Source organism: Cyclopterus lumpus, chromosome 24 (genome assembly GCF_009769545.1).
Source record: "Cyclopterus lumpus isolate fCycLum1 chromosome 24, fCycLum1.pri, whole genome shotgun sequence".
NCBI classification, from domain to species: domain Eukaryota; kingdom Metazoa; phylum Chordata; class Actinopteri; order Perciformes; family Cyclopteridae; genus Cyclopterus; species Cyclopterus lumpus.
In genome coordinates this window covers 5,608,380-5,621,641 of record NC_046989.1, presented here as the reverse complement: position 1 = coordinate 5,621,641, position 13,262 = coordinate 5,608,380, and the positions used below count along the sequence as shown (strand labels likewise).

At 41.9% G+C, this 13,262-nt stretch overlaps 1 protein-coding gene across 1 annotated transcript in view; it reads left to right on the top strand.

The window, feature by feature from the left end:
• arhgap18 (Rho GTPase activating protein 18) overlaps positions 1-12,598 on the top strand; it is a 16,469-nt gene extending 3,871 nt beyond the window's left edge. The window contains exons 2-18 of the mRNA XM_034527088.1: positions 2,375-2,615; positions 3,269-3,407; positions 4,577-4,659; positions 4,875-5,027; positions 5,821-5,878; positions 6,442-6,560; positions 7,267-7,338; positions 7,501-7,594; positions 7,730-7,821; positions 8,395-8,472; positions 8,631-8,799; positions 8,891-8,973; positions 9,083-9,289; positions 9,408-9,542; positions 10,438-10,559; positions 10,689-10,744; positions 10,897-12,598. Coding sequence (XP_034382979.1) covers positions 2,375-2,615; positions 3,269-3,407; positions 4,577-4,659; positions 4,875-5,027; positions 5,821-5,878; positions 6,442-6,560; positions 7,267-7,338; positions 7,501-7,594; positions 7,730-7,821; positions 8,395-8,472; positions 8,631-8,799; positions 8,891-8,973; positions 9,083-9,289; positions 9,408-9,542; positions 10,438-10,559; positions 10,689-10,744; positions 10,897-10,988 — 1,993 coding nt within the window. The 3' untranslated portion in view covers positions 10,989-12,598. The remainder of the gene's footprint in view (positions 1-2,374; positions 2,616-3,268; positions 3,408-4,576; positions 4,660-4,874; positions 5,028-5,820; positions 5,879-6,441; positions 6,561-7,266; positions 7,339-7,500; positions 7,595-7,729; positions 7,822-8,394; positions 8,473-8,630; positions 8,800-8,890; positions 8,974-9,082; positions 9,290-9,407; positions 9,543-10,437; positions 10,560-10,688; positions 10,745-10,896) is intronic.
• Positions 12,599-13,262: the final 664 nt, after the last annotated feature.

The following is a 13,262-nucleotide window of genomic DNA, read 5'->3' as shown; positions in this document are numbered from 1 at the left end:
TTGGTGAGAAAATAAAATGGGGAGAGAGAGGATAGCATGTCTCTACAGGTTTTATCACACCGTATATATACATATATGTATATGTATGACACACACACACAAAAGCGAGATGTAGGAGGAGAGGAAGTGGGAAAGAAAAGAGATTGGCGGAAGGAAGGAGACAAGGTCAATTGTTGTTAAAATACCAAAAACAGATCAAAGTGGGTTTTTTTTAATGGTTTTATACACTGCATGTGTTGTGTGTGTGTGTGTGGCAGGCAGGATGCCAGCCAGCTGTGGTATGTGGCCTTGGCTCCCTCGGTGTAATGCTCCATTGGTAATTCCAAACTAATTAATATGGAACATCAACTCGATGGCATTCAGCCCGACTTCCTGGCTGCCTTTTGTGTTATTCCTTTCATGTCCTAACAGTCTGATAATCATACTGGTTGATTTAGTATATTTGAAACGTCATTATTGTGGCCTGAATTGAATCCATTTAGTTGGGACACCTAATTCAGAAATCTTCTTTTTGAATTCACTCTATTTAATTCCTGTGTCATCTCCTTCAGGTTTTGGATCGGTGTTACAGTCTCTCCACCCTCTGACATGTGTACCTTTTACCTAAAGCATTACTTACTATTACATTTTTCTCTCCATTTTTAACATCTGTCCACATCATGGCACTGCGTCTGCTGTGTTTAAATGTGTCTTCAAAGTTCAATAGAAACTGAACCAACGGTGTCTGACTCATTACAATCTTGACCTGTAACATGGAGGCGTGTTCATGGATCACATTAACAGCTGACACTGGATGTGTCGACCTTTTAAACAACACAAAAAAAAAAAGGTTAATTGGCGGGGGCTTTTCTTTTTTTTTTTACCCATAAAACTCTAAAAACTGATTGTTGTGGGTTTGGCTGCAACACATTAGCCCCGGCCTTTTAGGGTTCTAGATGAACCCTGGTAATTTCAAAGGTTTATCAGTAGAACTCACTGAGTGGATTCTAGATGGAACCCTTGGAATATTAAAGGGTTCTCTTTATGTTGAGTTGTAGGTAGAACCCTTTTGAAATGGTTTATAGAAGTTTCCACAAGGACACGCTGAAGAACCCTATATGTTTCTAGACAAGCTGAAGAACCCTACATGGTTCTTCTTAGCACCTTTTTAAAAAATATATATATATTATTCTCAGAGTGTAGCTGCTCACACCGTAATGGCTCTCGACTGCAGCTTCAAGTGGGAAGAGAAACGGGGAGAGAGAGAATGTGCCGTGTCAGATGTCACTTCCTGTCCCGACAAAGAGGACATTCAGTCGAAACATCGGCAGGAGTGAGACCGATATCAAAAAAACATTTAGTTAAGATTCACCAACGGCTTCGCTACGTATTTGAGTGGCACTTCTATTGTTAGTATCGTGTACAAATGGCCTGGGGTAATGCATTGTGACCAATTTCTTTGTTGTCACACTTTTCAGATGTTGTAATTATACAATATAATACAAAGTAGTAGAAGTACTACTGACGGTAGTATTAGCAGCGGTGTGGTCGCCCTGTCACAGACTTAATGAATTCGAAAAGGTGTTAAAGGTCATTGTAAAAGCAGTTTTATGAAGGACCAGCGCTGTGCATTGTCTTGAGTCACCGGGTCATGAGTTCTGGACAAACACATTCCATAATGTATTGTTCGGGCACCATGAGCCCAGTGCCGTATAGTCCCATTTATATTCAGGAGGAGCTGAACATCTCTCAGGCCGCTTTTCTAAAGCTAGGCAACTTTCACAAAAAACAATCTAGATGTTTTTTTTGGGGTGAACCGTCCCTTTAAGGCCTCCCATTAATAGTTATTGCATGGGAGGCCTAGCTTTAATAGTTATCGCAAGCTGTGCCATTTGTGTCACAACGACACCAGTACGCCGCATGCTGAGATGAGCTGGCTGTGCGAGAGCCGCTATTATTAGTCCCTGCTGATGTTCCCCTCGCTGGAAATTCAATACACCGCGGCCTCGGGCCGTCTGTCCGGCTATCGGACCGCGTGTTTTTTTTTTTTTCTTTCTTTCTTTCTTTCATGGCAATATGAATCTGAATCAAAGCAAAGACAAAACCTGTCTGGTAAAACGTTGCTGTGTAAACTTCCCTTTTAATGAGCACAACACGACTGCTTCTCAGACAATCTAACATTTATGATCCGGGGGATGTTTTTACGGTAGCAAGCCGGTACGAGGCATCCATCATCACAACGTCGCCGGTAAACAAGGTCCAAAGTGCACAGCAATAACACTGTTGGTTTTGTTGTGGAGTGTTGGTCAGATGTTGACGTGTGTTATGAATTCTACAGGTGTTTTGTATATTTCTACCTGTCTAACTACCTTCTCTCTCTCTCTCTCTCTTGTAGCCGCAGAACCGGCCACTACACCCTTCAACAGAACCAGAGCACACAACATGAAGACAGATCTGGGCTTTCTACAACCAACAGCAGTACAAAGCCCCCCAGCACTCACCCACCATCACTACTGCAGTCTTCCTCCAGCCCCAAGCCGGGCTCCAGCCCCAAGCCGGGCTCCAGCCCCAGACACAGTCCTAATCCCAGTTCCAGGTCCAGACCGCTGCCACCGTGTCAGCGGAGCAACTCTCAGGTAGGCCGAGAGCGATGTGAGACGATTCTGCACTGAGTTCTCCAGAGCGAAGCTGTCAATGAAACGGTGTCCGCTGGGCCCTGAGGTTGTTCTGCTGTCTTTAGTGCAAACATCTTTTAGCGTATTTCTGTGGAATTAAACATTTATTCATATAATAATGCTTGTACGGTAATTACCAGCCCAGTATTGTTGTTTCATTTCACTCTGTGGTGGCTGGATTCACAGGCAACAACCTTTTCTACCGTCGCACTAACTCTGGGTGTCTGCCGTAAATGTCTAAATCGTAACCGTTAACATTTTACGGGGGGGTTTGGTTGGCAGATATACAAATGTTGTCCCTCCATACGGTTCAAGTAATTTACGGCTCTCTGGGAGGCTGTACAGTCCAAGTGGAGATTGCTCTGAGTGTGAGCTCAGTAACATCCAATAAGCATGGAGGCTCAGTAATAAGCCAGCAAATAAACTCATGAAAGTGTTTCAATTGAGACGCGTTCAAACCGGCTGTAAATATTGTGTTTTCTTTTATATTTGCTTCATATCCGATCTACAAAAGCTTCTGTCGGGGACTGAAACGAGATGTGAAACACGAATGGGAACTTGAAACTAAACGGTGAAATCCTCGTGTGTGTGTGTGTGTGTGTCTTCACATGTAGGACTCTCTGGACGAGCTGGAGATGGACGACTATTGGAATGAGGTGGAGAATATCACCCGCTCGGGGGGAGAAGAGGGGAAGGGAGAAGGTGGAGGAGAAGGAGAAACTCAGGAGGAGGAGCAGCAGAAGATTCCTGAGGGTAAGAGACACCGTGTTCCATGGATTGACCCGAAAGAGACACACACACCCTTTTTCTTTCATCCGTCAGTGGACATGGACTCTGTGTTTTTTTTATTCTTGATTTACAAGCTCTTCCTCCAGAGGAGACAGTGTAGTGGCACAGAGTTTGATCACAGGCAAGTTTGGGCTTGTGTTTCGAGACAATGGGCCCGCTGAGTGCAGACAATGTACAATTAAAAAAAGGTACAATGGAGAAGGGTAATGATCCGGAGAGACTATTATAAAATTACTACTATTACTTTATCAAAATTACACTTCCAGCCCAGACCTGTGGAGTCTCGCCCTGCGTGTATTCATGTGGGTTGTATTTAAGCCTGTTTTATAAATACTATTGTACACGCGCACGTCCTGTTTAGAGTGTTTGTCCGGTCTGTGGTTACACCTTTCCCTTTCCTGCACCTGTAGAATTGTGTCTCGCATGCAAATGACACTTTTTGCCATCTTTCACACCAGACTCCCCTTTTCCTTCATTTTGAGTTACAACATTACATTACATTACATTACATTACATTACATGTCATTTAGCTGACGCTTTTATCCAAAGCGACTTACAATAAGTGCATTAAACCATGAGTCCAAACTCAGAACAACAAGAATCAAGCAAGTACAATTTCTTCAATAACGTTAAACAACAAAGTGCTATCAGCAAGAGCCATTAAAGTGCTACTACGGCTCTACCTTCCCTATTCAAGGTATAGTCGAAAAAGATGTGTTTTTAGTTTGCGACGGAAGATGTAGAGACTTTCTGCTGTCCTGATGTCAATGGGGAGCTCGTTCCACCAATGAGGAGCCAGCACAGCAAACAGTCGTGACTTTGTTGAGTGTTTAGCTCGAAGTGAAGGAGCCACAAGCCGATTGGCAGAAGCCGAGCGAAGTGAACGAGGTGGAGTGTACGGTTTGACCATGTCCTGGATGTGAGGTTAGACCATGTCCTGGATGTGAGGTTAGACCATGTCCTGGATGTAGACCGGACCCGATCTGTTCGCAGCACGGTACGCAAGTACCAATGTTTTGATCACATTGTGATAGTGATGTACCATCTCAGGAACCCCCCCCCACCCCCCAGACACACACACACACACAACAAAATATAATAAAGTCCTTTTTTTATCTCGTTTTCTCTTTCAGAAGGCGAACAGGAGGAGGCGTGGCTCACAGAGGCGGGACTAGCACGGCTGTTTGATAATTCACTGGCAGCTGACCAGGATCAGGTGTTAATCATCTGTCCCTTTATTATTTAAGTAGTTGGTCCAGGTTGAGTCATAGATTCTGAATGTCATTATTGCACTTTACATCTTCCAGTGAGCATAAACTGTACTGTTTACTCATGCCATGCTTCATACCTGCTTATACGAGTGAGAATGTATTTGGATTTTTAAAAAAAAGAATATTGACTCATGCTTCGGTCCGATCGATTGACTGACAGGAAGAAGACAACGCAGTGTTCCTGTCCACGCTCACCAGATCTCAGGTGGCGGCGGTGGAGCGCCGCGTGACATCACTACAGCAGACGTTGCTACGGCGACGCAATCGGCATTGCGTTCCAGATGTTAGGGATATATTCACACCTCCTGAAAAAGTGAGGGGATGCGCGCGCACACACACACACACACACACACACACACTCAGACTAATCATATTGTGTCAACATCAAAGGGTATCTGAGAGTACAGTAAATTACATTTACAGTTTTCTTTACTCTGACACGTTCATTCATCAGACATTTAAATTCAGTCTCCATTAAAAGTATAAATCTACATTTTGTGAAATTCACTTATTCGCTTTCTTGCTGAGAATTAGTTGGCGTGAGAAATCATGTTGGATAACTGTGGTGGAAGAAGAACTTGATGATGTTTTTCTCTTCATGATCTCGTCCCTCTCTGATGAATAGAACACCACAACAAACAAAAGAGACATTTCCTTCTTCTTTTTATTTTACCACAAAGGAAGTAATCGCCACTTCTTTTTAAATGTGCATTTATTGTTACTTCTCCAGTCTGGCGTCAATCGGTAACCGATTCCCAAGCTGTTTTGTTTTTTTCACCACAAAGTCCCTTCAATACTCTGGACTGAATGGATTCATATTCAACATATTCAAAGTATATGTATTTGGGAAGAAGTAAAAGTATTACTGCTACTCCGAAACTACTCCGGTCAGCAGAATAAACTGTTTTGGACCAAGAGTCTTGCACATTGTTTCACTTGGACACACAGTTTGTTCACTAATTAACAGACAAGATAATATGTAACATGAAACATATAACGAGGGGGTTCGGGGTATGTGTGTGTGTGTGTGTGTGTGTGAATATGTTACTGGTTGAACAAAACTCTGCGTGCTGTACAGTTATGTGTCTTCGTGTTCTCTGCTGCAGGACCCGCGTAAACTCAAAGAGGGAAGTGAGAATGGACAAAAAGATGTCACTCCAGCTGGTGCGTGCACACACACACACACACACACACACGCGCGCACATATATATATATATATATATATGTGTGAGTCACCATAGAAAATGAACAACTGAGGCCCAAATAAACATCTGCCTAGCAACTACCACACATATCTTGGAAATATTAACTGAAATGTGATCAGTTATGCGATGCAATACAATTGGAAACAATACAGCACAAGTTATTTTAAGCGTACAGAGTTCAGCAGATGTTTTATAGGAAGGACTGTTTGTATATAAAACAGACTTATATGTTCACCATTACGGATCCACACCACACCGGAATGAGGACATCACTTAAAAATGTGGGGGGAGAGTGAAGCCGCTTGGCTTCTATCCACCAATAGAGAAGTTGTAGGCCCAGAACATGAGGCAGGCCCCTCTTTCTTCCCCTTTTGAGCTGCAGTGACTTAAACACCGTGGCATTAACAGACGCATTTAATTGGTCTCTCTCGGTGTGTTTATACAACTGCACTTTGCCTCCGTTGCATAAACACATGTGCGCTTCGCTTCTTGTGCGGCCGTGTCTTTGTATTTGTCCGCAGAAGCAGAGACGGAGCTGAACGTCGAAGTGGCGTTTTCGGAGCAGGCGCTCACTTACAGGGACAACCACCAAAGGTTAAAGGTCACCGCTAGCTCGAACTCACCTGACGACAAACTACCAGTGAGTCTCACATACCGGCGCACAGAGGCTATGTGGAGCATGCCCTCAGCTGTGTGTGTATTTAACGATGCACTAATTACACTGTGATTGAATGCATTGGCATGCAATCTCACTTTGAATCGCTCTTTGCGTTCTCCAGTGCAGGGTCACGTGAGCGCTTGTATTGATAACGTATTAATTGCTGAGGGTCAATGATCGCCATAGATAGCAGACGGACATCTGACAACAACAATCGAAGAACCTCACTGCACAGGATTCTTGTTTTTTACTGCACGTTCAGGTTGTCTTCGTTCCACCGGAATAGGCTGTAATTTGATTAGTTGTTAAAATAGTTGAGTAGTAGCCAGACAAGTATCTACTTCAGGACCACAGGTTTTACATTATGCTCCCATCTACATGGCAACATATTGCGTTGCCTTGTTTGGCCCGGCAACGTAAAATAACAACAGGATGTCGAGCGGAGAAATGTTGAATCCAACAACATACTTTAAAATATGTATTGTACATTATGGCATTTGTGTGTGTGAGCGTTTTGAGTGTCTGTATCGCCATCTGGTGGTTAAAGCTGGTATCACGGAGTCCAGAGTGAACTTCTAGTCACTTCAATTCACTTCAGTATGACACAGCCCACATTCGTTCAATGGAAAATGAAATATAGTCAAAAATTAAATTGGCATGACTCTACCTTTTTGTCTTTCGTCTCCAGAACTTTAAGCTGCTCAGAGACAAAACCGGTCAGACCAGAATAGGAGATCTGTCTCCTCTGGATATGAAAAAGGTATGTTGTTATATTATGATTCATGTCTGTTTTAAATGTAATGATTTATGTTTCACGATACCTTCATGGGACAAACTGCCCTATAAGAGATTAGTTGGTTGAGTTGTGCTTAAAACCAGTTCCTATTTATGGTATGTATTTCTGTCTGTTTGCAATGCTCAGGTGCGACGGCTGGTGCTGGTGGAGTCGACTGCTCTGTTCGACACAGCTGGAATAGACCTGAAGGCGCACAAAGCTGTCAAAGTTAAGACTAAAGGTAAACACAAGCACGCGCATGTAATAAACAAAAACACAAGTCGTTGAATATGAATTTACATTTTTTCCAGTCAAACGTGGATGTGCTGAATGAAGATATTTCAGTTTGGCTAAATATTTGCGTGTGTGTGTGCAGAAAGTGGTCTTTTTGGTGTCCCCCTTGTCACTCTACTGGATCAGGACCAGAGGCAGGCTGCTGGGACCAAAGTGCCATTAATACTGCAGAGAGTGAGTGAGCGGGCCAGACGGTCACATGGTGTCGAAGTCCCCACAGTGTTGCATGCCAGAGAGAGAGAATACGATTTTAATCATTTTCCCCCCAAATTCTCTTTTGATCTTTTTTTTTTTTTTAATGTATTTTGTGCCATTTTTTCTTCTTTTTTTGTGACACTCTGCAGTCTGCTCAGTATTTAGATTGAAGAGGTTTAAACTGACTCGTCAGCTGATATTCCAACAGCGCTAACCCTACAGCGAAGAATAGCTTGGCTTAACAACCACTCCTGTTAATATTCCAGCTTTTATATTTGAAACACAGCCTCCAGTTTCTCTTCTATTCTTCAGCTGTTTCTCAGAGGGATCTTTGTCTCTTTCACTCAGTTTGGTTGAACTATTGCACAGAGTTTTGTTCTCCGTGTACAAATCAAAACCTTTTATGTACAAATAACATCTCTTTGTAAAGAGAAGAAAAAAATCATGAAAGATATTTTAAAAAGTATAGAGGAGCAATCTGAAAAAATCCAGCGTTTGTGGCAGGCAATCTCAAACTCTCTCTCTCTCTCTCTCTCTCTCTCTCATCCCTAGCTTATTAGTCATATTGAGAAGGAAGGATTAGACACAGAGGGGCTGCTACGGATCCCTGGGGCGGCCATCAGACTCAAGGTGGGTTAAAGCATTTCACCTCTACAGACGCATTGTAACATTTTCAAAACATTTTCAAACTGTTGCGTTTGTAGCGTCGTAGAGTGAAAGTCGATCCTCGTCCTTGAGGATGATAAAAGTGGTGAAACAACGATTGCCTTCGTCTTCCCAAAATCCAGTCGCTGTGTCAGGACCTCGAGTCCTCTTTCTGGGGCGGACACAACGGGGTGTTTGACTGGCAACAGCTGAAGCAGCACGACGCCGCTAGCCTTTTGAAGATGCTCATCAGGGAGTTGCCCCACCCGTTGCTGACCGTGGAGTACCTCAACGCATTTATCGCTGTCAACAGTACGTTCGTGAAGTATTCTGCTGAATCACGGGAGCTTTAAAGCCCTTTTATTACTCATGTGTGTGCGTGTGTTCTTTTTTTTTTTTAAAGAGCTCCCCACAAAGAAGCAGCAGCTGCAGGCTTTGAACCTGCTGGTCCTTTTGTTACCTGAGGCCAATCGGGATACACTGAAGGTGTGTGCGCGTTCAGTTTAAAAAGGAGCTTCACGTTTCACGTCCGTAAATAAAACTTTTGACTATTTCTATTTTTGCAGCAAATGTGATTTCTGTTTTCCTCCCCAAGGCACTCGTGGAGTTTTTCAAGAGAGTGATTGACCACCAGGCCAAGAATAAAATGACTCTCAACAATGTCTCGGTTGTCATGGCGCCCAACATCTTCATGTTCAAAGGCTTTCGATCCAAGGTGACGGAGCAACAGGAGTTCTCCATGGCAACCAGCACAGCCAACATTGTCCGGCTGCTGATTCGATACCAGAATCTTCTCTGGACAGTGAGTATCAAAAGGAGACGTGCAGCCATTCGTAACCGTGGCAACATTTATAGTGTGCACCAAGAGTATAACATATCCTGTGTGTGTGTGTGTGTGTGTCTCTCTCTCTTATCTCCAGATCCCCAAGTTCATTATGACCCAGGTCAGACATCAAAACATGGAAAGCCTTCGGAAACAAAATAAAGAGAGAGCTGTGAGAAAGCTGCTGAAGAAGATCACCACCGACAAACCGTCTGATAAAGCTGTCATTGAGGTAGGGGTTTTATTTCTGTTATTTATTTAGTCATTTCAGTGTGTATGTCACTGTCCTTTTTTGATAAATCATTGTCAATAATCCTGTTTTAAGATTCAAAGCAGGTATTTTTGATTTCTTAAACAATTTGACACCTGCTGCACATTAGTGTGGCACGTGTTGTTACTTAGGACGACATAATAATATGCATTGATTGGAATTTAATCATTTAGCTGAAACCCATATCCAGCTGGTTTCACTGTATGCCTCGACTCCATCGTCGACAGTAAACAACCAGTAAAGGTGTCACAGCCCCCATGCAGTGCTGGATGAATAAACCATGGCTAAATATAAATAGTAATGAAAACCTTAATATTTGCAATTTGATACCACCCAATCATCCTATGGGGGCCATAATTAGTAGAGGAGCAATACTATCCCTAAATACAGTCTGTTGAGAAACAGTGACATCTAGTGGTGACATGTAAGAGTGTTTCTACGTTGATACATTTTTTCTATGTTTTTTTCATGTTTAATTGGATATATTTCGTAATATCTAATGAGCACAACACGTTTTTCTCTGGAGCTCATTAGATATTACTAAATTCATCCATTTAAATATTCTGTATAGACAGTCGTCTTGTGGCTCTTTGCCGGCTACGATGTTGTAATACTAAAACACAGCTAGACTAGCAGAGTGGAGCAGGGTGTTTTGAGTTTATTAAACAAAAGAGCAGGAAATCATCCAAGTCCACATTCTTGTTGTCTGAAGTCCCCCGTCTCTTGTGAGTGTTTGTGTGTCGAGCGTTTCATTGCAACGCTGTGTGTGTGTGTGTGTGTGTGTGTGTGTGTGTGTGTGTGTGTGTGTGTGTGTGTGTGTGTTGGACTGTGTTTACTCGTTCCATCTCCCGTCCAGGAGAGTTCTCAGGGATTCATTCGAGTTCAAGCGCCACAGTTCAGTAAAGTGTCCATGGCAGTTCAGCTCACGGAAGAGTTGCAGGCTGCGGATGTGTTAACGCGCTTCCTCAGCCAGGACAGGTAATGTGTGTGTGTGGATACAGTACTCAATTACACACGCAGTATTTATTTTGGCCATACAAAACATGGCCTCTCCCTTTGTGTTTCCTTGACTCTTCCTCTTGCTTTGTTTCTCTCTTGTCCTCCCAGTTCGGTGGCGGTGAAACGGGAAGAGCTGTGTCTCTATGAGACTGGTGGAAACATCAGTAAGTCCTTCTCCGATTAACATCGGACTATAACAACGTCTGGATGTTGTATATTCTCTTCTGATGACCCAGCTGGTGAGCTAAGAGGCCTAATGGTGAAAAAAATAATGTGTCCCCTCTCCGCCTTCTTTTCTTAATCTGTCGTCCCTCAGAGGAGAGATGTCTCGATGGTGAAACGTACATGAAGGACCTCTTCCAGGTGAACCCGACAGCCGAATGGGTCATCAGAGCCGTGCAGCGGTGAACTCCTTCCTACCGCCGTGGCCTGCTGGGCAATGTAGTCTCGACTGTGTCCCACCTGTTTCTGTGGTTTCTGGACGCACGCGCACCATTGGCTCGTAGCAACTCTTTTTACACGATCGGTTGGATGGTTTCACCTCTCTGTGTTGCAAATGATTCTCCACTTAATTGAGCAACCAGATTATGAGACAAGAAAAGGGAAAATGATGTGCTTTGATGTACAATAACGCAGACTTCCATTTTTGTCCACCCTGCCTTGTGCTACAAGTATGAATGTTGGGCCTGACGTACCACTAGCATAACGTTTCAGAAAGCCATTGGACCTTCACGTCTCTGGAGGCCTGACAAACCACTTTTGTACTGCGGTGGAAATATATATATATATATATACCATTTCTCCCAGTTTGTCACCGCACTTGAGCCACAACATTGTGATTCCTAATATTTACGTGATCCTGAAAGTATTGCAGTTGTGTACTGTCATCTATTTGCCACTAATCACTTTGTTGTGTCTGCAGTAATATACTGAAATTATATAGTTTGGGGACAATTAATAAATGTAAAAAACTCTGTTGAATCATGAATGAATTGCATAACATAATTACACACTTTTTTTTATACCTAATTTTGAGAACATTTGCATATATATATATATATATATATATATATATATATATATATATATATATATATATATATATATAAATAAAATTAATTAATTAATTTGATTAAAAGTCCTACAAAGTAAAGCACTTCACTGGAACCAGGCTGTATGAACATTGGAGTGACTGGTCGTATGTTAGGGGGTCCAAACCTGAGTGGGGGCTTCAGAGAGGAGAGGGGTGATAAAGTACTACTGTCCTGTGAGTTATATGCGAGGGAGAGTGACCCCATAACCTTTTGGAATAACGCAATGATGACATCACGGTTTTTAATGCTACATCAATGTACAGCGATGTACATTATAACTTTATAAACCGTTGATGTTGGAGTGTGTTGATACGGGATCCATCTCCCAAAACTGCTATTCGACAGTATTTTTTTATATATATATATATATATATATATATATATATATATATATATATATATATATAAAATATTTTATATATATATGTATTTTTTTTAAATTTAATTCATTCAATCATTTTAATGAAATAAATTGCTGACTTTAAACTTCCTTCTTCAGTGATACACTCTCACATGATGGGTTCCAAAAGTACACTTTTTTTCTTTTCTTTTTTGGCTCCTTACTCTTCACAGTCTGGATGTCAATTGATATAATTGTACACTGGTGAAAGTTGCATTAACCCAGGAATAGAAAATCTAATTTCTTATCTTTTTTGGCACATAGCTGTGCTTCTCTTGGCTTTCAATAAAAGTCTAATCGGATTCTGTGTGGTTTCCAAAGTCAAACGGCACAGATATTTCTCTTGTGGAAAGCTGTGGAGTAAACAAATAATGTGTCTCCAGTTGAACATGTTTTGAACCGAGTCACTCCCTGCCTTGTATCATCTTGTTTACTGTGAATGTCTTTTCCCCATAAAATGATGTCTTTGCCTCTAAAATGACCACTAAACAGCCTGTAAATAAAAGTGCAGTTATTAACTACCACGTCTGCTGGTACGAGTGCTTGTGTTTGCAAAAAGACCCAAAAGAGTGCATGCACATGGGAAACATCTGTTTGTTTGAATTGTGTGTCTGTGTGTACTTTTATACGGTGGCTCATTTCTGTCATACTCAATAGTCTTCACTGTTAAATGTACAGACCTACTTACAGCAGCTCCCCTCTCTTCAGCAGGTTGCTGACAGCCCTGATAATGTCCTGTGAAAATTAATGGCCCCAGTAAGTCCAATGGTTAGAGTGCTAATGGTTTTAGTGGGGCTTATGGAGCTGGTTTACTACGGGTCAGAGACAGACACCAGATTTAACAGACCATAGTCGCCTCTCCTTGTTGAGGCAGACTGCAGTGGTCATATAGTGTTTGGATTTAATTGTGTAAATTATTAATGCTGAAACCATGAGGCAACATAACAATATTACAGCCAATTTCAGAAAAAAACTATATATATGTGTGTGTATATAATATTTACCTGATGCAGGGCCTTACATGAAATAATTGACCATTTTAACAGTAATGTCAGTAAACAAGTCGCTGTACTCATACATGTTATATTGTGTTACTTTTAAATATGTGTACTATTAGTATCTTATATGTTTTATTCTCAAACATGTTTACTGTGCTCTTTAAATTACAGTTATCACATCTGTGGTTAT